Here is a 26,607-nt window from a genome sequence, read left to right as displayed (position 1 = left end):
TTGACTATTATGGCCCGAGAGACATGGTTTTTGCTATAGTAATAATCTTTCTTCACTGTAGAAAACAACCTGAAGAATTAACGGTTATTTGCCTTGTATGATGCTTGGAAGAAAATAGATCGCCATGAAAAAAAAACTTAAATTCACAAGAAATGGCCCATTCTTACCAGCTAGTAACAACCCCGTCCCCCACTCTTATCTGAATCTTTAAAGAACTCTCATGTACAAAACAGCTCCGTTTTAAGAAAAGCTAGTTTTTCACGCATCTCAGTGTTTATAACTTCATATCCTTTGAACTGTGTGTCGTACAGTGATGGAATTTTGCAGGTACGTTCAGTGGTTATGTGGACAGTGTCTACGAAATGGAGCTACTAATAAAGGAATAATAAATTAGAAACATCATGCCTAGTGCTGATATTATACTACACGTAGTGTACTGCGATAAACTTCTTTTCTTTCGTCATTTTGTAGAGGGTTGTCGGCGAGAAAAAGTTCGGTCAAGGTTTGAAATTTTCCTTCTTGCAAATAAAAACCACCTTTCCTTGCTGCAGTGTATTTTATTTGTTGCAGACGCATTTCGCCTTTTACTCTGAGGCATTTCCAATGGAATCTAGAATGATACAGTTTTGTTTTGATATGCAATATTGTAGATTATAGAACAGTTCACTTCATGTTTTCAACAAATAAAATACATTGCAGCAAGATAAGGGAAGTTTTTATATCCAAAACTAATATTTCTGTGCTTGCTGCGGATGACGGCTACGAAAACAAACTTGGTTAGGTTTGAAATTATGTGTCAAGTATGTTGGAAGTCGCCAAATGCTTTCATTCTCAAATACTGTAAGAACATATTCTGGGTATCTGCGAGACGAGTTACGCTGCATCGAGACGTGTACACACTTTAATATTGCATTTATGGCGTTAAGCCTTCAACGTAATGTTTCCCCTATGAATGAATACCTAGATTATGCCAGCATTTTAAATTCTGGCAGTATTTATATGAACTACTGAAAGATAAATTTATGTTAAGGCCAGCCGGTGTGGCTGAGCGGTCCTAGGCGCCTCAGTCTGGAACCGCGCGACCGCTACGGTTGCAGGTTTGAATCCTGCCTCGGGCACGGATGTGTGAGGTGTCCTTAGGTTAGTTAGGTTTAAGTAGTTCTTAGTTCTAGGGGACTGATGACTTCCGCTGTTTAGTCCTATAGTGCTCAGAGCCATTTGAACCAAATTTATGTTACCTCAGGGAGCCGTTAGATAGGAAACCCACATTGGTAACGAGTGACCTATTTAGACGTTTATTGATATTCAGACTGTCCCAGCGACACCTAAACCGAAAACATGTGGAGTTGTCAGGTCACAGTAGACGTTGCCGTCATGACTATGCGGCGCAGAAATGAATATGGGATACGCGACTAGAATTAACATCATTTCCTTGCAAGAAGTCAAGTTAATTACTCACTACGGCAATATCGAACGTGTGCTACAGGTTAACAGAATACTGAATGGGGGTGCTCATATACGTGCTCTACCTCAGTAGATGCACAAATGATAAATTGGTTAATAAATGGTACTTAAATGAATAGATAACTACTTGGTTGGATCCCATATGCAAGCTGAACCAGGTGTATTCTTAACAATAAGTATTACTGTACCGGCGATTTCGATGAATATTATGTTATGTTAACCGGGGACCTAGAAACGACGGAGAGGCTCCGTCCCCGCCGCAGCCGCAGTGGTCCGCAACGCCACGACGACTACCGCAGTCCACTTCACCCCTCCGCCGGTCCACACTGAACCCAGGGTTATTGTGCGGTTCGGCACCCGGTGCCTCCCCCCCTCCCCCCCTCCCCAGGGAATGCGTCACACCAGACGAGTGTAACCCCTATGTTTGCGTGGTAGAGTAATGGTGGTGTACGCGTACATGGAGAACTTGTTTGCGCAACAATCGCCGACATAGTGTAGCTGAGGCGGAACAAGGGGAACCAGCCCGCAATTTGCCGAGGCAGATGGAAAACCGCCTAAAAACCATCCACAGACTGGCCGGCTCACCGCTCCTCGACACAAATCCGCCGGGCGGATTCGTGCCGGGGACCAGGCGCTCCTTCCCGCCCGGAAAGCCGTGCGTTAGACCGCACGGCCAACCAGGCGGGTATTAATACTTGCAGGAAAAAAAACCTTTTAATTTATACAATTTTTCGATCTTTCGTGGAAGATTTATCAGAAATTTTTGACTGGTCGAATAACGCAACGTTTGACGTTTCTTAAAACCAGAACACAGATGGAACTACTCGCTAAACGTGCGTATTGGTTTCTTCGTCCTCTCACATGCGAAGAAAAGCTGACAGACAAGAGCTGGAACCTAACACGCCGTCGTGACCTCTCTCTTCAGAAGTACGTTGCTCTGTAAAATGTAAATTGCCACAGCTGGAAATGTCGCACTCACTAAAACATTCCGTGCTGCCGTGCTCTGGCCGGATGGATTTCTTGTTAAAAGCAAACGTTCCGTCCCCGAGGGTCACTGTGGGACAGGCGGATCGGCTGTTGCGGAACGATGTCACGGTCTGCGCGGGAGCGCACTGAAACGGAAGTTCACTTCGGCCAGTAGTGAGCCAGGGTGTGCGACGGGCCCTCGAAAAACCTGGAACCCTCTCTTGAAGATGTCCCTTGCAGCTGGGGACGAAACCTCGGGTTTCGACATGAAATTCATCTGACCAGGGAGTAACAGCCCGGGATATTTTAACGGGCGTCGTACGCACTTCTTTTGCGACGACCGTTCGGGAAGACGAGAGCGGTAGAACGCCGGCGTAGTGGCAACCCGGTGAAGGCGTCGGTCAGAAGGGAATCAGATTCTCGTGGCGCGTTAAGCTGGGCAAGCCTGCTGATTCGATTTGCGTTGTCTGCTAAACGCAGGGAGCCCATTCGTACCCGACTTATTCCAAGCTGCCTAATTTCAGAAATGGACGGAATATCTCACCAAAAATTAACTGAAATAGCTCACGATACTATAGCAAAACTAAGAAAAAAATGAAATAATCCCTTTTTCCTATCTGGGAAATAGTTAAAAAGACACATACAGAGATTACTAACACTGTGAAATGAGCCACACAGTTATAAACGATAGATGTCGGTAACACTTTTCCTTCCAGGACAGAAAGTGAAGGCGACAGCTTTTAGGCTCGTCCACGTCAAGATCATCAGAGACGAAGCAAGTGCTGCAGTTCTAGGCGTGCTGGAGGAATACGTCCGGCATTCCCCTGAAGTAATGTACGAGAATCACGGAAACCGAAATCTCGGTTATCGAACAGAGATATATATGTTCCATCGTCGTTTGAAAACTTACAGTGTTGAAACCAATTTCACGTGGCCTGGTGCGAGGTGTGGACTGTGCTATGAATCTGCCGAAGCAGGACTGTACGTGCCAATACAACGGACGACGCAGCTCGTGGCGGTAGGTGTGGAGTGGCTGTCTGTCGACAGTTGTATCCAGCCCCGTTGTCGTCTGCCTTTTAGACACTTGTGAAACCGATAAAACATGTGTAAAATGTAAACAACTGTTAACTCGAGGAAACCTGGGAGATCACACTGACAATGAGTCCTGGAGAGAAAGGTTCGAGGAGAAGTTGCCCGGTTCTGCCTACTTTTTAATTTCAAAAAAACCACAATGAGATAATTCTTTGACGGTAAATGCGCGCGGCTTCTTTCGTATTCATTGACGCAGATTCTCGTGTTCCACTTGAATTTAGGAAGATCCCGATTTTGTCCTCCTTGCGGACGATAATACGTACGGATAAGAAACAGAATCAATGTTTTTTTTATGCAAAAGCAGCTAATAAAGAAGTTTTAAGCGCCAACAACAGAAAAGAAAATTGACTATGATCACTGAATTTTCATGGAAGTCAGAACTTTATATAGAGTTTAACAATCTACAAAAATAGTCCGCCACAATAAATAGTGTAATGTGATAATAAGTTCTTAGGGCTACAGATTTATTATTCTAAAATCCAAATTATAAATTTAATGAAGTGTCTTAGTTCGCCTACTGTCGCAGTAAGCAAGATTACAGCTATAAATGATTTATAAATGAAGAAATTAATATATTCTGCAAGTTTACTTCATTCACTAACGAGTTACGCAGTCAACTTTTTGGAGAAGCCAAATTACAGAGGTAACGTATTACCAGAATGTAGGAGCGTATTGTGAGAATTGTACCTAATTTTAATCATCGAACAACGTAAAAGACCTCTAACGAGAACTTGTGTTTTGACAACTATTTCTCAATACAAATATTCAGCCGGCCGGTGTGGCTGAGCGGTTCTAGGCGCTACAGTCTGGAACCGCGCGACCGCTACGGTCACAGGTTCGAATCCTGCCTCGGGTATGGATGTGTGTGATGTCGTTATGTTAGTTAGGTTTAAGTAGTTCTAAGTTCTAGGGGACTGATAACCTCAGATGCTAAGTCCCATAGTGCTCAGAGCCATTTCAACAAATATTCAGTAGTCCCTTGTAGTTTCCAATATTCCTCTTGCCTCAAAAAATAAAATAATACTTGATTTAAATCCCAAATCTACAAAGATTTGAGTGGTTTAACATTAGCACAGGAAAGAGCCGCCCTCATGTATTCAATTACCTGGCAGACCATTTTAAGACTTTTATGGACGATGTACTGTGGAATAAAATTGAATTAAATACCTTTTGTTGTGCAAATCCTTCTGCTCTATTGTAAAGAATGTTCACAGGAAATCTTAAAATTAATGTAGATAATATTAACACTGTTGAGTATTCCATTGTATTGCCCTTAAAAACATGTTCTTGACTTCTCGCCAAAACTCTCGGTGGGATCACTGGACTGTGGCACATAAAGTATAGTGTAATGCAAAGCACGATGCGCTACCGAGACTTCATCGTGTGTCAGTGCGTGGTGAATAAAAGCCTCTTTGTTCAGCTTCAGTAGGTTTCTTCTCGGTAAGTGGGCTCATTACTGATACAGCTGTTCTAATTTCCCCTCGCCGGCACTGAAAACTGGCGAATTGTGACCGTGTACGAAACACGAGTCGGCAGCGCCACCTAACGTGGAAAAAAATATTTTCTTCATTGTTATCGTAGTTGACTTAATTTCTGCTACTGTCTGCGAGCAGCTTTACGGTGGTTACTACTCGGGCGCTGCAAATTCTCTTCTTGCGTTGTTCTCGTCTGTCTCGCTCCTGAGACTTGTGCATGAACGTAACACCTAGCCGCGATGTTGCTTAGATCGCAGTGCATCAGAAATGCAGCGATATTCCAGCAAGTGCTAGAGGACAAAACAAAATCGACGTAAGCTACCTTGGGAACTCTACGCTGCTCTAGGTGGTAGTTTTTTGGGCAACTGTACCAGAAAAAAGGTGTTTAAGAAGTCACTTGTGCAAAGACTGTTCCAATTCTTGTGTCCAAAAGAGCACAGGTGTCAACAGGCCATCATAGTCTGTTATGCAGCGCGCTATGTTTACAGTACGACTGCATTTAGAACTGCCCTTCTTTCTTTTTCGGAAAATTATTTGACGGTATCATGAGCGTTTTCTACGGGCTCGTCACACCAGGTGTTCCTGTGTCTGGAATGAAGCAGCCGTTACCCCGAACGTAACATCGCTGTGGTAGGCGTGGGCCTTAGCTTGCCCCCGACTTTCAAACCTCCTAATTTAGTCATTTGCCGCAGGACCACTGTGTACTTTTCACGTACGTAGACCGCTGCAAAGATGAAAGTCCTGTCAAGTACGAGAGCAATAAACCTGCGACCTCTCGAACCGTACTTTGACACAACATCCTTCTGATGCTCCCGGTCAACTTGGGAGAATCATCTTTCGAGCACCACGTTTTGGCAGTTTATGAAAATGTCAACCTTGTTCCAAATCTGTCAGTTTCCTTCTGTAACGCATAGGAAAGGAAGTTTTAAAAATTGATAATGTCAGAAAAAGGTGGTGGACAATACATAATTCATATTCGAAGTGTAAAGTTTTAATAAAAATCTGCTTTAAATTGAAACGAGAAGCAATTGTAAATCTTCAATAGCGCAAGTGGTACCTTTTTTATTCATGGATTTTCAGTTGCTAGCTCTGCCGTTTTCATGCTACAGTGATAAAATGCTTATGAAGGACATGCCGGTAGCGCCAAGCTTTTCGGAAAATTTTAACAAATTTTGATCACTGTATGTCGTCCATTACTTAATTCCGAAACAAAAACTGTACTTTCTATTTTGTACGTCTACACAAGAGATTTCACTGTGTCATTCTAATTTTCAAATACATTATTTTACACGTCATTCGTTGTGGTGTATGTTCCAGTTCTAGATGTTAAATACTTTAGACAATTTGGAATAATATTAAATTTGTAAACTGACATTAGTACAGGTTAGATATTCTGCCGATACAGCACATACATAAAGTGTCATGAAAACAGGGGCACAGTTGGTTTACAAAAGTGAAAAAGTACCGGCAAATACAGATTCTCAGTGATCTATCGTTACAGTGCATCTAGCAAATAAAGTTCAAATAATCCATGAACCGTAATGAGTAACACTTTGAAATTACGAATTTCTCAGCTTTTCCAGGATGAATGAGCCATTGGGCAGAAAGAACTTCGTAATTAGGAAAGCTGTTTGTTATGTCACAATCAGTGCAAAGTTTCTATTGTGGATAATGTAGGTCATTTACTCTGAGAGCATGTGTGAAGATGCTTCTCAATTTCCGACTACAAATGTCGCACGTAGTTGATCTGTTTCACTTATTGTTTAAACTAATTTACTGCCGACTCGGAAAAGAACCAGATTTTTAATTTTCTAGTTATCACATTTTCTCGTTCCAGTGCGTCAGTATACGCGAAGAAAATAAATTCGACCTAAACTGAGTCACAGGAAACAACGATGACATTGTCTAGGAGATCATGACACAATACCTAGTAACTGAGGTTAAAGATAACAGTTTTCTGTACGAAAAATAATTGAGAAGATGCAAGAGAGAGCTAATAAAATATGTGTACGTAATTTTAATGACTCCACAATAGGTGATATTGTTGCAAAGTATTTAGCGGACTCTGTCTTTCACAAGTGCTCCCAGGCTGTCTTAATACCCAGTTCATAGTGATCAAGGGTGGAGGCGCTAGACAACGTGCCAATGAAGCAGCCAGGCGTTAAAACCACAAAACGAAATAATGGCTGTCTATAGCTTTTTCAAGGCAACGTTAAATTTGTGTACTTGACGTGATCAGTTTATACCATAACGCGTCCGATAAATTATATTTTTTGTCCTTTCCTCTTTTGGCTGAGATCGTTTGAAAGTCGTGCTAACAAGCAGTAAAATCTCGCTTAGTAGATTTTGTATGACTGGACGTAAGTGAAATATCTGTGAGTTATCTGTTGACACTGAAGGTCAGCAGAGCCCTCACAGATATTTCACTGACGTGCACGTAAGAAACGCAATAACCGAATGAATGTCTTTTAAGAAAAAAAGGTAGGTAATATAATTTGTGCTACATCGAGCAATCTGAAATGCAACAGATTTGGCAAACGTGACTTGCATTCAAAAAATATCACATTCATATAATGAGAAAGAAAAATGTTGACTATTCACTTCCACACCTTGCAAATATTCCGAGTCATCAACTGCTTCGCTCACCCGCAGATTTCTAAAGCTGTCCGCCCTTCTCACGTGGATAGGGGCTTAAAAAAAAAGCAAGAGTTCTTTCCTTTTATAACTTCACATATGCATGTTTGGCAGTTTGATGTTCTGTATTTACTTATTTATGTATTACTTGAACGCTACGCTTCACTTTAGATTAGATCATGAGAGTTCGTTATTGTGTAAAATTGTCATTTCTAGCGGGCTGTCGATATGACGGGAAATAGTCCTCGTTGCGATTCTGTGTTTGCGAAATACGAATACATCGCTGAAGGTTCGCCAGCAGAGAAGGCAACTATTGAGATTTTTTAATTGCACTCCATAAACATTTACACGCCGTTGCGTCAACCTGATTATGCGAACATTATTTATTTATGATACGGTAACATGTTTTCGAGGCTCAAATGGGACTTGGACGAAAATTTGTCGTCAAAGAAGCTCCAGTCTAGGTAACTGCAATCAATATGAGTTACAAAATGGTATATAAAAATCCTAACAACTTTCACAATATCTCTGAGTAACACTAGATGCCGAAACGAAAGGGAAAAAAGGAAAAAAAAAGATATTTAGTCGAAAGCCTTTATTTTGGTGTTGTTAGTTAGAAAGTGTTAATTAGAATAGTGATGATTATTTAGATTTCACTATTCTGAAACTGAGCGAAGTGGCGCAGTGGTTAGCACACTGGACTCGCATTCGGGAGGATGACGGTTCAATCCCGCGTCCGGCCATCCTGATTTAGGTTTTCTATGATTTCCCTAAATCGCTCCAGGCAAATGCCGGGATGGTTCCTTTGAAAGGGCGCGGCCGACATCCTTGCCTAATCCGATGAGACCGATGACCTCGCAGTTTGGTCTCTTCCCCAAAACAACCCAACGCCCCCAACCTCAGTATTCTGACGTAAATATGTACTTTTATCCGCAGCATACAGCACGACAATACCATCAGTGATAAATGCAGTATGCTTGCATTATAGACTTGTGTACTGAGATAAGCGTGAAGAGATTTACACATCGAAAGAAGGCAGGCGCTGCAGTCATGGACTGTGCGGCTGATCCCGGCGGAGGTTCGAGTCCTCCCTCGGGCATGGGTGTGTGTGTTTGTCCTTAGGATAATTTAGGTTGAGTAGTGTGTAAGCTTAGGGACTGATGACCTTAGCAGTTAAGTCCCATAAGATTTCACACACATTTGAACATTTTTTTTGAAAGAAAGCACATAAAAAATTTTAAACAAGATGCTCACTGGCGAAGTATGCCAGAATCGTATGGAAGCGGCCCACGGCACAATATTTAAAAATTGTGAAATGCAAAACAGTCTGTCATGGCAACTTCTTTTTTGTGTTAAGAATTAGACACGGTAGAAGATGAGGTACAGAAACCACTGAGGCTGGCGCAAATTACTCGAAGTATGTTAAGCATGTGAAACAAAAGAGTTTGGCAAATACAAGCTTCTGCCAACAAACTTTTCAGCCACTAAATAAAAAAAAAGAAATTTGTCACTATTTGTTTCCTGTCACAGTTGCTTGTAATCTGTAACAGTGAGCTTTACCGTTCATTTTCAAACCATTGCTTTCATCTGTAACACAATTCCAGTGGAACATTCGAGGGACTTGTTGATACAAATGGTTCAAATGGCTCTCAGCACTATGGGACTTAACATCTGAGGTCATCAGTCCCCTAGAACTTAGAACTACTTAAACCTAACTAACCTAAGGACATCACACACATCCATGCCCGAGTCAGGATTCGAACCTGCGACCGTAGCAGTCGCGCGGTTCCCGACTGAAGCGCCTAGAACCGCTCGGCCACAACGGCCGGCTTGTTGATACACCAGATCAACATAACAAGTAACATTTATAGCAGTGCCCTGCTGTATGGACAAATCTTTCGAATGTTCCACTGGAATTACGGTACAGTCAAATATTACAGATGCAGGCAATGATTTGGAAATGAACGGTAGTGTTCGAAACTAGTCACCGTTACAGATTATAAGCAACTGTTAGTCAAATGTAAGTAAATAATAAGTAAACTGAGTTACTGGTCCTTAGTACCGGACTAATGTCGGAATCGCACACGGAATCAAAGTAGAAATAAATAAAAAGAACAGTGCGTGCAGAAAAGTGCTTAAGTATGCCTGAAAGAAGATGCAGAAGTGGTGTGTTTTGTGAAAACAGTGGGGGCTGTTGCGGCACGCAAGTGGTTGTGGCCTACCTGTGCCCATCCTCCGCATGCAGCAGCGCTGCGGCAGCTCCCGGTAGCAGAGCGGCGGGGGCGGCGGCGGCGTGTGTCTGGAGCAGAGGGGCAGCGTGCCGTCTGTGGCGCCGCCGCTCGCTGGCTCGCCGCTGTACTTTAGATGTGCCGCGGCCGCCGCGTCGCGCCCCCATATATACACTCGCGGGGCGGGGACGGCCGCAAGCGAGGGGTGTCTCCCTGGGGGGCGCCGGCCAATCGCTGGCCGCGCAGCCCCTCCACCGGCCGCCCCCTGCCCCGCGTGTTTTGGCGGGCAGGTGAAGTTGGTGCGGCCGCCCCCGGCGCCTCCCCCCCGCCACTCCCCCCTCCCACTACGCGAGTCAAAAGATCGGCTGGTCGGCGGTCGGCGGTCGGCGGTCGGCAGGGCACGAAGCTGCGGCGGCCGGGAGCAGGTGCCCGGTGCCGGGGGCCGGCGCCATTGCGGCCGCGACTCAAGTGCCGCCGCCGCCTCCCACCCCACGCGAGGGCCGCCCTCCCGACTCGCCCTCCAGCGCCCGTCTCCACAGGCTGCGACACTGGCGCTATTCCTCACGCTAGCTGCTCGTACCACATTCGAGCACGCCTCCACCTACATCTACGCCTGTATACTCTGTCTGTAGACTCAAGGGTGAGCAGCGCTTTTGGCGGGGGAAGCGGCCTTTCCCGGAAGAACGCTGCTACCGGCCTACAGGGGCACCCAAAATGTATTGCCCGTTACCTGTCTAGCGGTGTAGATCGGCGTGCAGTGATATACGTCGTTTCTGTTCGTGGGATCTTAGTTGCCAGTGTCAGTGAGTTAACTTTATACAGGGTGTTACAAAAAGGTACTGCCAACTTTCTCCTGCGAATGCGAAAATATTTTGTTGACACCGACCTACATAGGGAGAAACGATCTCCACGATAAAATGGGGGAAATCAGAGCTAGTACGGAAAGATATAGGTGTTCGTTCTTTCCGCGCGCTATACGAGATTGGAACAATAGAGAATTGTGAAGGTGATTCGATGAACCTTCTGCCAGGCACTTAAATGTGATTTGCAGAGTATCCATGTAGATGTAGATTAGGAGAGGTAAAAAGACGGTTTGAAAAAAGTGTCTTCAATGAAAACTACGGAGAGCTTGTGTATTTATTGAAATACGACAAGGAATTTCGCGTGTATTTTTCATTTATTATAATAGGAGTGGGGATTGCAGTAGCAATATTTTTATTAAAGCATATGTGATCGCAGCGACTATACAGGGTGTTACAAAAAGGTACGGCCAAACTTTCAGGAAACATTCCTCACACACAAATAAAGAAAAGATGTTATGTGGACATGTATCCGGAAACGCTTAATTTCCATGTTAGAGCTCATTTTAGTTTCGTCAGTATGTAGTGTACTTCCTGGATTCACCGCCAGTTGGCCCAATTGAAGGAAGGTAATGTTGACTTCGGTGCTTGTGTTGACATGCGACTCATTTCTCTACAGTACTAGCATCAAGCACATCAGTACGTAGCTTCAACAGGTTAGTGTTCATCAAGAACGTGGTTTTGCAGTCAGTGCAATGTTTACAAATGCGAAGTTGGCAGACGCCCATTTGATGTACGGATTAGCGAGGGGCAATAGCCGTGGCGCGGTACGCTTGTATCGAGACAGATTTCCAGAACGAAGGTGTCCCGACAGGAAGACGTTCGAAGCAATCTACATCTACATCTACATCCATACTCCGCAAGCCACCTGACGGTGTATGGCGGAGGGTACCCTGAGTACCTCTATCGGTTCTCCCTTCTATTCCAGTCTCGTATCGTTCGTGGAAGAAGGATTGTCGGTATGCCTCTGTGTGGGCTCTAATCTCTCTGATTTTATCCTCATGGTCTCTTCGCGAGATATACGTAGGAGGGAGCAATATACTGCTTGACTCTTCGGTGAAGGTATGTTCTCGAAACTTTAACAAAAGCCCGTTCCGAGCTACTGAGCGTCTCTCCCGCAGAGTCTTCCACTGGAGTTTATCTATCATCTCCGTAACGCTTTCGCGATTACTAAATGATCCTTTAACGAAGCGCGCTGCTCTCCGTTGGATCTTCTCTATCTCTTCTATCAACCCTATCTGGTACGGATCCCACACTGCTGAGCAGTATTCAAGCAGTGGGCGAACAAGCGTACTGTAACCTACTTCCTTTGTTTTCCGATTGCATTTCCTTAGGATTCTTCCAATGAATCTCAGTCTGGCATCTGCTTTGCCGACGATCAACTTTATATGATAATTCCATTTTAAATCACTCCTAATGCCTACTCCCAGATAATTTATGGAATTAACTGCTTCCAGTTGCTAACCTGCTATTTTGTAGCTAAATGATAAGGGATCTATCTTTCTATGTATTCGCAGCACATTACACTTGTCTACATTGAGATTCAATTGCCATTCCCTGCACCATGCGTCAATTCGCTGTAGATCCTCCTGCATTTCAGTACAATTTTCCATTGTTACAACCTCTCGATACACCACAGCATCATCTGCAAAAAGCCTCAGTGAACTTCCGATGTCATCCACAAGGTCATTTATGTATATTGTGAATAGCAACGGTCCTATGACACTACCCTGCGACACACCTGAAATCACTCTTACTTCGGAAGACTTCTCCCCATTGAGAATGACATGCTGCGTTCTGTTATCTAGGAACTCTTCAATCCAATCACACAATTGGTCTGATAGTCCATATGCTCTTACTTTGTTCATTAAACGACTGTGGGGAACTCTATGGAACGCCTTGCGGAAGTCAAGAAATACGGCATCTACTTGGGAACCCGTGTCTATGGCCCTCTGAGTCTCGTGGACGAATAGCCCGAGCTGGGTTTCACACGATCGTCTTTTTCGAAACTCATGGTGATTCCCAAAGAGTAGATTTCTAGCCACCAGAAAAGTCATTATACTCGAACATAATACGTGTTCCAAAATTCTGCAACTGATCGACGTTAGAGATATAGGTCTATAGTTCTGCACATGTTCGACGTCCCTTCTTGAAAACGGGGATGACCTGTGCCCTTTTCCAATCCTTTGGAACGCTACGCTCTTCTAGAGACCTACGGTACACCGCTGCAAAAAGGGGAGCGTCATAGGGAGGACGGGAGATTCCAGCCTATGACTCGCGACTGGGGAAGACCTAGAACGACGAGGACACCTGCAGTGGACGAGGCAATTCTTCGTGCAGTTGACGATAACCCTAAAGTCAGCATCAGAGAAGTTGCTGCTGTACAAGGTAACGTTGACCACGTCACTGTATGGAGAGTGCTACGGGAGAACCAGTTGTTTCCGTACCATGTACAGCGTGTGCAGGCACTATCAGCAGCTGATTGGCCTCCACGGGTACACTTCTGCGAATAGTTCATCCAACAATGTGTCAACCCTCATTTCAGTGCAAATGTTCTCTTTACGGTTGAGGCTTCATTCCAACGTGATCAAATTGTTAATTTTCACAATCAACATGTGTGAACTGACGAGAATCCGCACGCAATTGCACAATCACGTCATCAACACAGATTTTCTGTGAACGTTTGGGCAGGCACTGTTGGTGATGTCTTGATTGGGCCGCATGTTCTTCCACTTACGCTCAATGGAGCACGTTATCACCATTTCTTACGGGATACTCTACCTGTGCTGCTAGAATATGTGCCTTTTCAAGTACGACACAACATGTGGTTCATGCACGATGGAGCTCCTGCACATTTCAGTCGAAGTGCTCGTACGCTTCCCCACAACAGATTCGGTGACAGATGGATTGGTAGAGGCGGACCAATTCCATGGCCTCCACGCTCTCCTGACCTCAACCCTCTTGACTTTCATTTATGGGGGCATTTGAAAGCTCTTGTCTACGCAACCCCGGTACCAAATGTAGAGACTCTTCGTGCTCGTATTGTGGACGGCTGTGATACAATACGCCATTCTCCAGGGCTGCATCAGCGCATCAGGGATTCCATGCGACGGAGGGTGGGTGCATGTATCCTCGCTAACGGAGGACATTTTGAACATTTCCTGTAACAAAGTGTTTGAAGTCTCGGTGGTACGTTCTGTTGCTGTGTGTTTCCATTCCATGATTAATGTGATTTGAAGAGAAGTAATAAAATGAGCTCTAACATGGAAAGTAAGCGTTTCCGGACACATCTCCACATAACATATTTTCTTTCTTTGTGTGTGAGGAATGTTTCCTGAAAGTTTGGCCGTACCTTTTTGTAACACCCTGTACACTTACTGATGTACTTCGATATCCGGAAGTGATGGATAATCGTCTAGCATTGCAAGAAAATGTGCAGAATACGGAGAAGAGGATGTATTTGCGGAGTAACGAGCCTTCGATCGTCTCTAATGTTATTGCAGCGTAAATTAAAGAGACAGCCCAAAAAGAACTGTTAGCAAATATTACCAGTCCCAATTAAAGGGCTGCAATCTATGCAAACGTCAGCCTCGCCCAATAGGACACATAAGGCACGAACGCGAAAATAAGCCGCATAGTTTAATGGCATCGCCATGAAGGAAAACTAATAATCTTGGGAGGAAACCGATCGTTATAGACCGTTTCAAAATCACGTAACACCTTTGATGATTATGGAACACTAAATCTCTATCTCGGTCACTATTTACCTGATTCTGAGACACATTGCTTGAAATATGTGCTCAATAGCTTTTCTAAACACTGATGAAATTTTCTTCAAAACATGTATATCTATTCTGGACTTCTAAGCAAAAAGCTTGACATATGAGGTGCGTTCACACATTAATTTTTATTTTTTGGCAAGAACTTTATTTCTTAATCTACAGCAATGTTATCCTCTTCAATATATTCCCAATTACATACTATACACTTGCGCCAGTGCTTTTTCCAGTTCCCGAAATTCTTTAGGAACTGTTTCTTCGCGATAGTTTATAGGTCTCTTAACTGTGCATTTTTAATCTCATCCATGCTTGTAAAACTGCTGTCCTTTAAAGCCTGCTTTGAAATGTTTATACCACTTATGTGCCCTTGGTTCACTCACATACAGACTCATCAAAAGCAATATTTAACATCTCTAAAAATATCATACAATTTATTCCATTCTTATAACAAAATTTAATGCAGATTCTCTAATCTGTTTTTATGCAAAACAAATAATCCTTGATGCTACGAAAACACATGTAACCTATTGACAGCTGACAACAGAGTAAGTACCCAATATGCATAACATTGTACACATACGTTTGAGACATGTTTACGAACACAGTGACAAGAAAGTAGTGCAAATAGGACTCATACAATACACAAAATCATAAATTTCTGCTTACCTTCTAAACACTCTTCGTGTTGCAAGTCCTTCAAAGAAAACTTTTACCTTTTAGTAGAAACACAAAGTAAGAACAAGCCTTAAATTCTACAGATTGATTGCATTATATGGGGTTCGTTTTACGAATAGCAGTAGAGGAACATACAATACATTCACATGAACAGGCATTCGTTTCTATGTTTGTAGTATAATCCTGACTTCTTATCTTAATATTATTTACTCTATTACGTTGTGTTTCGGAAGAAGCTATCGTTTTTTGTACTCCTTATGGTCTTAATGCATTTGTCTCAAAATGAACGCAGCCGAGACCTATCTGTACAAGGCGTCGCCACAGATTTAAATCGCGCACAGCGGCAGGGCCGGTACTACGTTGTGAAACAGCCTGTAGAAGCGTCCTGTGACGTAGGTGGGTTGGCAGAGTGGGGACTCGCTCGCTCGCTCTTCAGTTTACCGACGGACTATACTCCGCAAGCCACCTTGCGGTGTGTGATGGAGAGTACTTTGTGTATCATTCTTAGTCCTCCCGTTCCAGTCGCGTTCGGTTTGTCGCGTCCCGGCACAGCCTCACTGTACCAGAGTGAAGTACGTGCGAACTGCGTAGCGCAATCGGGACGTTAACGACAATTGCTGTCAACCTTTATATCGGAGATGAGAGGGAGAGAATCTCCTTGGTTTGAAGCAAACAAGTTTCCTGAAAATAGGTTACACAATTGCAATAGGCAGAAAAGATTCGTTAGTTTCTATCAAGTTTATTCTCACATATACTTATGTGAGGTATTAGACTATAAACCCCTTAGAAAGATTCAGTCTATTTATTCGGACTTGCTACTTCAAAGCTAATTGCCGGTACATATATGAAACGAGTACAAAGCAATCACTTGTTCTTGGTTAGCACTGAAATCTCTCTAACTAATTGAGACAAAGACTGACAGCCTCTGTTCAACACTATTCCAATGAAACTTTAAAAATCCTACTTGACCTGCAGTTCCTGAGAGTCCACCAGGGTTTGTCTACATCTCCATCTACATAAATACTCCGCAATCCACCATATGGTGCGTGGCGGAGGGCACCTCGTACCACAACTAGCATCTTCTCTCCCTGTTCCACTCCCAAACACAACGAGGGAAAAATGACTGCCTATATGCCTCTGTACGAGCCCTAATCTCTCTTATCTTTGTGGTCTTTTCTCGAAATATAAGTTGGCGGCAGTAAAATTGTACTGCAGTCAGCCTCAAATGATAGTTCTCTAAATTTCCTCAGTAGCGATTCACGAAAAGAACGCCTCCTTTCCTCTAGAGACTCCCACTCGAGTTCCTGTACATTTCTGTAACACTCGCATGATGATCAAACCTACCAGTAAGAAATCTAGCAGCCCGCCTCTGAATTGCTTCAATGTCCTCCCTCAATCCGACCTGATAGGGATCCCAAACGCTCGAGCAGTAAAGAATAGGTCGTATTAGTGTTTTATAAGCGGTCTCCTTTACAGATGAACCACATGAAGCGAAGACGACTATCCGCCTTCCCCACAACTGCCATTACATGCTTGTCCCACTTCATATCGCTCTGCAATGTTACGCCCAAATATTTAATCGACGTGACTCTGTCAAGCGCTACACTACTAATGGAGTATTCAAACAATACAGGATTCTTTTTCCTATTCATCTGCATTAATTTACATTTATCTATATTTAGATTTAGTTGCCATTCTTTACACCAATCGCAAATCCTGTCCAAGTCATCTTGTATGCTCCTACAGTCACTCAACGACGACACCTTCCCGTAGACCACAGCATCATCGGCAAACAGCCGCACATTGCTATCCACCCTATCGAAAAGATCATTATGTATGTAGAAAACAACAGCGGACCTACCACACTTCCCTGGGGCACTCCAGATGATACCCTCACCTCCGATGAACAATCACCATCAAGGACAACGTACTGGGTTCTATCACCGTCTTCTCGTAGTTGAAGTCTTTCTCAGCTGTATCGGCTGCTATGGGCCTGCTCGGCCCCGCTGGCGTCTCGCTGCGGAATCACCGAACTGCCGGTACTGGCTCTGAATCTGCATCTGAATCTCTGCCTCTAGCTATTCCGCTGCCTGGCCTTTTATTTTGTTTCTATCGCCGTCTTCTCGTAGTTGAAGTCTTTATCAGCTGTATCAGCTGCTACAGGCCTACTCGGCCCCGCTGGCGTCTCGCTGCGGAATCTCCAAACTGTTGGTAATGGCTCTGAATCTGCATCTGAATCTCTGCCTCTAGCTATTCCGCTGCCTGCCTTCTATTTCGTTTCTCATGTACTTCGGTGCACACGAGTTAATTTGTTTCACACGACCCTTTCATCTCTAAGTGATCGTATTGCACAAGAACGCCTTATGGTTCCACACGACACTCTCGTTTCTGATTGGTCGGCTTGCGCAAAAATGCCTTCGGTTCCACACGACACTTTCGTTTCTAGCTGCACACAACTTAATTTGGTTCCACATGAGTCTTTTCCGCACGTGACTGACACTCTTGCTGTATTATCGCCCTGGTGTTTGCGTCTTCCATTGCACAAGTTTGATTCGTGCTGTTTCCTCTGGCAGGAAGTCAACACTAAGTTATTTGATCAACAAGCCATACTTGGCAGTCTCCGCCGCTTTTCTTGTCCCTGCGTCCTGGTGGACTATTTCTTAATGTTGGCTGGCTGTTTGCCTACGGAGCATGGACTCTTATTATGGTCACAAAAGCAAGAATAAAAATAAAAATTTTCTACGGTCACAACAAGTTTGCTGGAACAACGATTGTCAGTAAACCTCAGAGCAGGCTAGAATCTCTCCAATTTCATCTCCGTGGTCTTTTCGCGAGCATACGTAGGAGGAAGAAACGAACGTAAAGTCTCCGAAACTTTAATAATAAACCACACCGTCATTCAGAACGCCTCCCCTGCAGTCTGCCACTGGAGTTGGTCGATCATCTCTCTGACGCTTTCATCCTGAACCTGTAACGAAACGCGCTGCTCTTCCTCTGATCTTCTCTGTTTCCTGTATGTCCTGTCTGGTACGGATCGCATACTGACGACCAACATTAGAGCACTGGTCGGAAGAGAGTTCCGTTAGCTACCTCCTTCCTTAATGGACCACATTTCCTGACGATTCCTCCAATGAATCTCAGTCTGGCGTCCGCCCTTCCCGTGACCAGCTCCGCACGGTCGCTCGACTTCAGACCCCCCCACACGTACACACACCCTACTGGACGTTTGTGGAAGCAACTGCCTCCAGTGATCGTTCTGCAGTCGTGCAATCACACATGTACACGTAGCACGCTACGTTTCTTTATGTCGAGGTTCACTCCCTACTTCCTGCATCGAGCTTCGATCCTCTGTAGGTCGTCCCGTATTTCGCTACAATTACCTAACCGCCGCCATTTCTCTGTATACAACGGTACCATCCGCGAAAAAGCCTTATGGAACTTTCGACGTTGTATTGCGAAAGGTACACTACTGGCCATTTAAATTGCTACACCACGAAGATGACGTGCTCAAGCGAAATTGAACCGACAGGAAGAAGATGCTTTGATATGCAAATGATTAGCTTTTCAGAGCATTCACACAAGGTTGGCGCCGGTGGCGACACCTACAACGTGCTGACAGGAGGAAACTTTCCATCCGATTTCTCATACACAAACAGCAGTTGTCTGGCGTTGTCTGGTGAAACGTTGTTGTGATGACTCGTGTAAGGAGGAGAAATGGGTACCATCACGTTTCAGACTTTAATAAAGGTCGGATTGTAGCCTATCGCGATCGCGACATTGCTGCTCTCGTTGGTCGAGATCCAATGACTGTTAGCAGAATATGGAATCGGTGGGTTCAGGAGGGTAATACGGAACGCCGTGCTGGATCCCAACGGCCTCGTACCACTAGCAGTCGAGATGACAGGCATCTCATACGCATGGCTGTAACGGATCGTGCAGCCACGTCTCGATCCCTGAGTCAACAGATGGGGACGTTTGCAAGACAACAACCATCTGCACGAACAGCTCGACGACATTTGCAGCAGCATGGACCATCAGCTCGGAGACCATGGCTGCGGTTATCCTTGACGGTGCATCACAGACAGGAGCACCTGCGATGGTGTACTCAACGACGAACCTGGATGCACGAATGGCAAAAGGTCATTTTTTCGGATGAATCCAGGTTCTGTCAGCATCATGACGGTCGCATCCGTGTTTGGCGACATCGCGGTGAACGCACATTGGAAGCGTGCATTCGTCATCGCCATACTGATGTATCACCCGGCGTGATGGTATGGGTTGCCACTGGTTACACGTCTCGGTCACCTCTTGTTCGCATTGATGGCACTTCTGAACAGTGGACGTTACATTTCAGATGTGTTACGACCCGTGGCTCTACCCTTCATTCGATCCCTGCGAAACCCTACATTTCAGCAGGATAATGCACGACAGCATGTTGCAGGTCCTGTACGGGCCTTTCTGGATACAGAAAATCTTCGACCGCTGCCCTGGCCAGCACATTCTCCAGATCTCTCACCAATTGAAAACGTCTGTTCAATGGTGGCCGAGCAACTGGCTCGTCACAATACGGCAGTCACTACTCTTGATGAACTGTGGTATCGTGTTGAAGCTGCATGGGCAGCTGTACCTGTACACGCCATTCAAGCTCTGTTTGACTCAAGCCCAGGCGTATGAAGGCCGTTATTACGGCCAGAGGTGGTTGTTCTGGGTACTGATTTCTCAGGATCTATGCACCCGAATTGCGTGAAAATGTAATGATATGTCAGTTCTAGTATAATATATTTGTCCAATGAATACCCATTTATCATCTTCATTTGTTCTTGGTGTAGCAATTTTAATGGCCAGTAGTGTAATTGGCGATTCCTTGGGATCTGCCGAACTGACTATCACGTGTGAAGACTTCTCTCTAACGCGAATGACACGCAGAGTTCAATCCAGTCACGTAGTAGCTAGGGTATTCTGTGCTCTCATATTTTCTTCGTTAGGCGGCAGTACTGAGTTGTGTCAAATGCTTCCCGGAAGTCGAGAAACCCGGCATCAACATGGACGCCAGTCTGGGTGTCGTGGACGGTAGAGCGAGCAGGACCGTCGTATTCGAATCCCGTGTTGGCTTTTACACAGTATATTTGCGGCCTCCAGAAGTGCCGTAATACGCGAATTCTACAACCCACCGACGTCAGAGATGTAGTAGATCTATAGTTTTGAGCGTCCGTTGTGTTTGTGCTTTTCTTTCCAATCGCCAGCAACGCTTTGGTCCTCCAGAAACCTACGGTACTCTACTGCTAGAAGAGGGACGCGTTATTCCGCATACTGTCCAGAACAGTGTTGCTGTCCCATCTGGTGCACTGGTCGTCTCTGCGTTGAGCGATTGCAGTTGCTCGTAGATGATATAGACAGCACGTCACGCTACTATTTTAAAACTAACGTCTTGATCAGCTGACTGACATCTCGCATACTGTTCAAAGTATCTTTACGTTAACTGTACTGTTTCCAGTAACAGTTTCTTTATCAGAATAATACAATCTTCTGCACCGAAAGACATGTGGAAGAGAGTAATATACAGTTCGACAGGAAAAATTGTTCCAAGAATACAAAAATCTATGCTAACAAGTCTCTAAATTTGGAATGTATGTTGCTTCTCAGATTTAAAACTCGAAGAATAACTAAGATTTTGAAACAACAGAGTGTTAATATCGAATTCACCTCTAGAGTTTTCTCTTTAACTGACGTTTTCCAATATGTTATATTGCGTATCTTGATACTGATTCCATTTGTGTACTGGATTAAGCAAAACTGATAACGTGAATCCTTACTCAGACAACCACAAATCCTCGGCACAAATGCTTCTCATTTCTTATAAAAGCACAATTACACATTTCATAGTTACTGTTGAGGAATCGCCAGAAAACTACACTGAAAAACCAAAGAAACTGCTGAAACCTGCCTAAAATCGTGTAGGACCCTCGCGAGCACGCAGAAGTGCCGCAACGCGACGTGGCGTGGACTCGACTGATGTCTGAAGTGTTGATGGAGGGAACTGAGACGAGTGCGTAGAGATCTCTTCTGAACAGCACGTTCCTAGGCATCCCAGATATGCTCATTATGTTCAGGCCTGGGGAGTCTGGTGGCCAGCGGAAGTTTTTACATTCAGAAGAGTGTCCCTGGAGCCATTCTGTTGCACTTGGGGTGGCGCATTTCCTGCTGAAATTGCCCAAGTCCGTCGGAATGCACAATAGACATGAGTGGATGCACGTGATGAGACAGGATGTTGAAAGGTCTCTGTTGGATTCCTTTCATGTTTAATTTCTTAAATCTGTTGTCATTTACGGCATAAATTTCTCTTCTAAATTTACTGTGGCGTTTTTGACTATCTGGGAGGAGACTGAGTAGTGGAACGTGTTACTTTTACACATAAACAAGAACGATCTGTCACACTACTACACTTTAAAACACAGTTTATATGTAATTCATGTCACACAGTCTCATAGGGAACCTACATCCGCTTTCTTTTATATACTGTATATGATAAGATACTGTCATCCCTCTTCCCTTCTGTGTGAGAGGATGAATGAGCAAATTTATTTCTAGTTGCATGCTTGAGGGTAGCAGACAAGGCTGTCTGCTAGAGAACAGTAGGACCAACGTCGGAACAGATAGCTACGCTTTCTAAAAGCAAAGAGGTTTCTATCCTTAGTATGGTCCTGTCCGTCCGTTGTCATGTTGGTATAGGAAGCTGCCCCTCTGGCCACTTCCGTTTGTATTTGTGAGCCACCCTCAGGAAGCACGCTCGGTAGGAGCGCAGGTCAGTCTGTCCGTGGCGAGCGTCTGAAGTGGTAAGATCTCCGGCTAAGCGCGTGTCTGCTAAGTCCGTAGGACAATGGATTTCTTAAGTTCAGCCTGACTGAAAATTTAATCACCTTTATTTCAGGTTTAGCTCTAAAATATCTAATGTTATCTTAAATTGCAACGCAGTGTAATTCGCGTGTGAAGTTCAGAATATCTTCCGGTAGTTGCTTTGTCACTACTTTGTGAGTAAAGTGGAACCACGTGTTGATCAGTAACTCTAAGATCATCAATCTTAAATGCGAATGTGCGTGAGATTATAACGTCTCGTCTTGACAATATTTTCCAATATAGCAACTTTTGTTTATGTTCAACCCATGTGGGGTGTACTTTGTGAGACCAGTACACGTGCTTATACAATTGTTTGACCCATCAGGTTAACAGTAAGACGTTAGTAACCAGTTCGAGGTTTTTCTTTTGTAAATTGCTTTTTGATCTAATTTATTTTAATTATCAAAATTATTGTGGAGTTACACTCTTTGTGTAAACCAAGTTGACCATGTGAAGCATGTGGTGTAATCATCAAAGTAGCCCTCAGCTATTCTTTTCGGGAAGATTTCACAGAGAGTTAGTATGAATTTAGTATACCAGTGTGTGGTAATTACATGACGGACAGGATTGTGCTACGAACGTAACTTCTTTGGGTGAAAATTGAATCGGTTGGTTGTGGTTAATTTCCTCTTGCATATGTTTCAACGTTCTTCGTGTGTTATCTTATGAATGCAGTGTTGTATGTAGTCTCCCAATCTTGGCTCCATATTTGATGTGTTCCGTAAGATTACAAACTCACATTTTCACAGTCCTAAATAAGGCACCAGTTCAGTTATGAAGCACGTTTAATATGCTGAAATTTCAATGATCAATGTTAAAATAAATTTCCAAATATAAACTGATTTATTTTTTTTTATTTAAATTCTCTTTTTTATATATATATCACCGGTTGTCGTATGACTATTAAAAGATTATAATTAATGTTAGTCTGTTTGGGAATTCGGTAAGCTAGACTGGATACCTGGTGAAACAGTTGCTCAGTAATGCAAGGTTAACTTCCCCAGACAGCTCACAGCTTTTAACCCGCTTTTATTGTCTATCAGTACCGCTTTCATAGCAAATTAAAGTAACAACGTTACAATGTTTACGTACGTCTCACCTGTCAGAGTCGTATCAAGACGTATCGGGGGTCCCATATCACTCCACCTGCACACGCCCTACATCATTACAGAGCCTCCACCAGTTTGAACAGTCCTCTGCTGACATGCAGGGTTCATGCATTCACGAGGTTGTCTCCACACCCGTACACGTCCATCCGCTCGATACAATTTGAAACGAGACTCGTCCGACCTGGCAACATGTTTCCAGTCATCAACAGTCCAATGTTGGTTCAAAACGTTCAAACGTGTGTGAAATCTTATGGGACATAACTGCTAATGTCATCAGTCCCTAAGCTTACACACTACTTAACCTAAATTATCCTAAAGACAAACACACACACCCATGCCCGAGGGAGGACTCGAACCTCCGCCGTGGCCAGCCGCACAGTCCATGACTGTAGCGCCCTAGACCGCTCGGCTAAACCCGCGCGGCCCAATGTTGGTGCTGAGGGGCCCAGGTGAGGCGTAAAGCTTTGTGTGGTGCAGTCATCGAGGATACACGAATGAGCCTTCGGCTTCGAAAGCCTATATCGATGATGTTTCGTTGAATGGCTCGCACCCTGACATTTGTAGGTGGCCCAACACTGAAATCTGGAGCAAATTGCGGAAGGGTTGCACGTCTTTCACGTTGAACGATTCTCTACAGTCATCGTTGGTCCTTTCTTCCAGGATCTTTTTCCGGCCGCAGCGATGTTGGAGATTTGATGTTTTTTTCGGATTCCTGATATTCACTCGTGAAATGATAGTATGGGAAAATTCCCACTTAATCACTACCTTGGAGATGCTGAGTCCAATCGCTCGTGCGACAACTATACACCACGTTCAAATTCACTTAAATCTTGATAACCTACCATTGTAGGAGCAGTAACGGATCTAACAACTGCGTCAGACACTTGTTTTATATAGGTGTCGCCGACCGCAGCGCAATATTCTGCCTGTTTACATATCCCTGTATTTGAATACGCATGCCTATACCAGTTTCTGTGGCGCTTCAGTGTAGATGTTTCCTGCTAAGCGTGACATCTCGTCTTCTACTCCAGCGGAAGAGGCGAACTAAGCGAGTGACAGCGCAACAAAAACCGGAATACACCGAAGAACTGCAACTCAGTCTTTCAGAACTGTCAGTAGTGTTCCAAAGCGTGTCTTAGCCTTACATCCGGTCAAATGTAAACACGATAAGCATCGCATTATTACTGAGGATTGCGGAGAAAGAAGGTTCACTGTAGCCTACTACTACAAATGTAATAAAGCTACAGCAGGTCGTTCGGTGTTGAAATCAAAGTTCGATTTCTTCTGTAAACGGGAAAAGCTGTAACTGACATCCGACATCTACTTATCGAGACATGTAGTTGTCCACTCACCTGAACTACTTGTCTACACAAGTAGTTGTCTACTCACCTGAAGATGGCCAGACGTCTCTGGATTGAAATATCGTGGCAGAATGTCGACGGGACCCGGGTGCATACCCGGAAATTGCTGGAAGAAGAAATACGCCGGCAAAGTATCAGAACTTGCACATCAGTATTTACTCGAGACTGGAAGCAGGTATGGCTCTCCTACCAGCGTTAACAACAATCTCGGTATGTTAGCCACATTTGGCACACAACATTGTACGACCTAAAGTGGATCAAACGTAAACTGGAACCGTGCGACCGCTACGATCGCAGGTTCGAATCCTGACTCGGGCATGGGTGTGTGTGATGTCCTTAGGTTAGTTAAGTTTAAGTAGTTCTAAGTTCTAGGTGACTGATGACCTTAGAAGTTAAGTCCCATAGTGCTCAGAGCCATTTTTTGAACGTAAACTGGCCACTTTCAGCATTTCTACTACATTAATTGTGGCTGTTTTCCGAGACGTATTGAAATATGCAATTATCAGACCTCTCAAGAAAGGTGACTTCACAAAAGACAGTAACAGCAGACATGTCACATTCTATGCAAAGCTTTTCTAAATTTATAAGACGGTGATGTACTCGATTTTTTCTACCCACTTGTGCAGTAACGGCTGGCTTCTTATTTCCATTCAGTTTCCATATAATAGCCTTCACTTCTATGGGAGTCGTTAAACACGGTTGCAGACGGTCGTTCGCGGTGATGTTCCTGTCGACGATCTAGAATGTAATAAGTTCATCCTCCCTCTGTGCAACAGTCAGCGATTCTCGCAAGAGCACTGTTGTTCAGAGGCCGTAACAAACGCAGTGAGAGGGCTATCTGTAAGGCCTTGTGGAGCCTGGAGCAGTGGCTTAGGAATGGCATCTGCCCGTAAATTGTTGACCAACTTCCATTCTTCTCTGGTCTGTAGGAAAAAGGAAGACAGCTTGCCTCCCACGTCTCCGTACACCATTCCCGAAGCGATTTCGGACCACCTTTCCAGTCTGTGTAACTGTCAGTGGTAAGTCGGGTTTCTTGTCCGTTGACACAGTTTGCGCGAACGATTCTTCTATAAAGGAAGTTCTTCGTGAAAGGAGGCAGTGAACCGTAGGAATGGTGGTCCTCTATTACTGTGAAGGAAGATAGCTGGTGAACCTATCGAATTTTGCGTGTGGGATAGTTCACAGCGCAATCGATTTGGACCAGCGTCTGAACCTCCAAAGTAGGGGCGACATTGTTGTTCGCATAACAGTGGAATTGGGGCCAGTTTGTTTTCCAGCAGATACGCCGAGGCTGACGTCTCGTTCGTGATAGCTTTGCCAGGACAGGGCTACAGCCGCGCGGGGTAGCTGTGCGGTCTGAATAGTTCAGGTATACATGCCGACGTCGCAAGCCGAAGATGAACAGATAGAGAAAGTGTATGAGGATATTGAAAGGGTAATGCAGTATGTAAAGGGGGACGAAAATCTAATAGTCATGGGCGACTGGAATGCAGTTGTATGGGAAGGAGTAGAAGAAAAGGTTACAGGAGAATATGGGCTTGGGACGAGGAATGAAAGAGGAGAAAGACTAATTGAGTTCTCTAACAAGTTTCAGCTAGCAATAGCGAATACCCTGTTCAAGAATCACAAGAGGAGGAGGTATACTTGGAAAAGGCCGGGAGATACGGGAAGATTTCAATTAGATTACATCATGGTCAGACAGAGATTCCGAAATCAGATACTGGATTGTAAGGCGTACCCAGGAGCAGATATAGACTCAGATCACAATATAGTAGTGATGAAGAGTAGGCTGAAGTTCAAGACATTAGTCAGGAAGAATCAATACGCATAGAAATGTGATACGGAAGTACTAAGAAATGATGAGATACATTTGGAGTTCTCTAACGCTATAGATACAGCAATAAGGAGTAGCGCAGTAGGCAGTACAGTTGAAGAGGAATGGATATCTCTAAAAAGGGCTATGACAGAAGTTGGGAAGGAAAACATAGGTGCAAAGAAGGTAGCTGCGAAGAAACCATGGGTACCAGAAGAAATACTTCAGTTGATTGATGATAGGAGGAAGTACAAACA

General features: G+C 44.3%; 1 protein-coding gene across 1 annotated transcript in view; it reads right to left on the bottom strand.

Annotated features, from left to right (window-relative positions):
* Positions 1 to 26,607, bottom strand: part of LOC126224247 (translation initiation factor IF-2-like) — a 160,268-nt gene that overhangs the window by 16,642 nt on the left and 117,019 nt on the right. The window contains exon 2 of the mRNA XM_049942207.1: positions 9,854 to 10,265. Coding sequence (XP_049798164.1) covers positions 9,854 to 10,265 — 412 coding nt within the window. The remainder of the gene's footprint in view (positions 1 to 9,853; positions 10,266 to 26,607) is intronic.

Source organism: Schistocerca nitens, chromosome 1, assembly GCF_023898315.1.
Source record: "Schistocerca nitens isolate TAMUIC-IGC-003100 chromosome 1, iqSchNite1.1, whole genome shotgun sequence".
Classification (NCBI taxonomy): domain Eukaryota; kingdom Metazoa; phylum Arthropoda; class Insecta; order Orthoptera; family Acrididae; genus Schistocerca; species Schistocerca nitens.
This window is presented reverse-complemented; position numbering and strand designations above follow the sequence as displayed.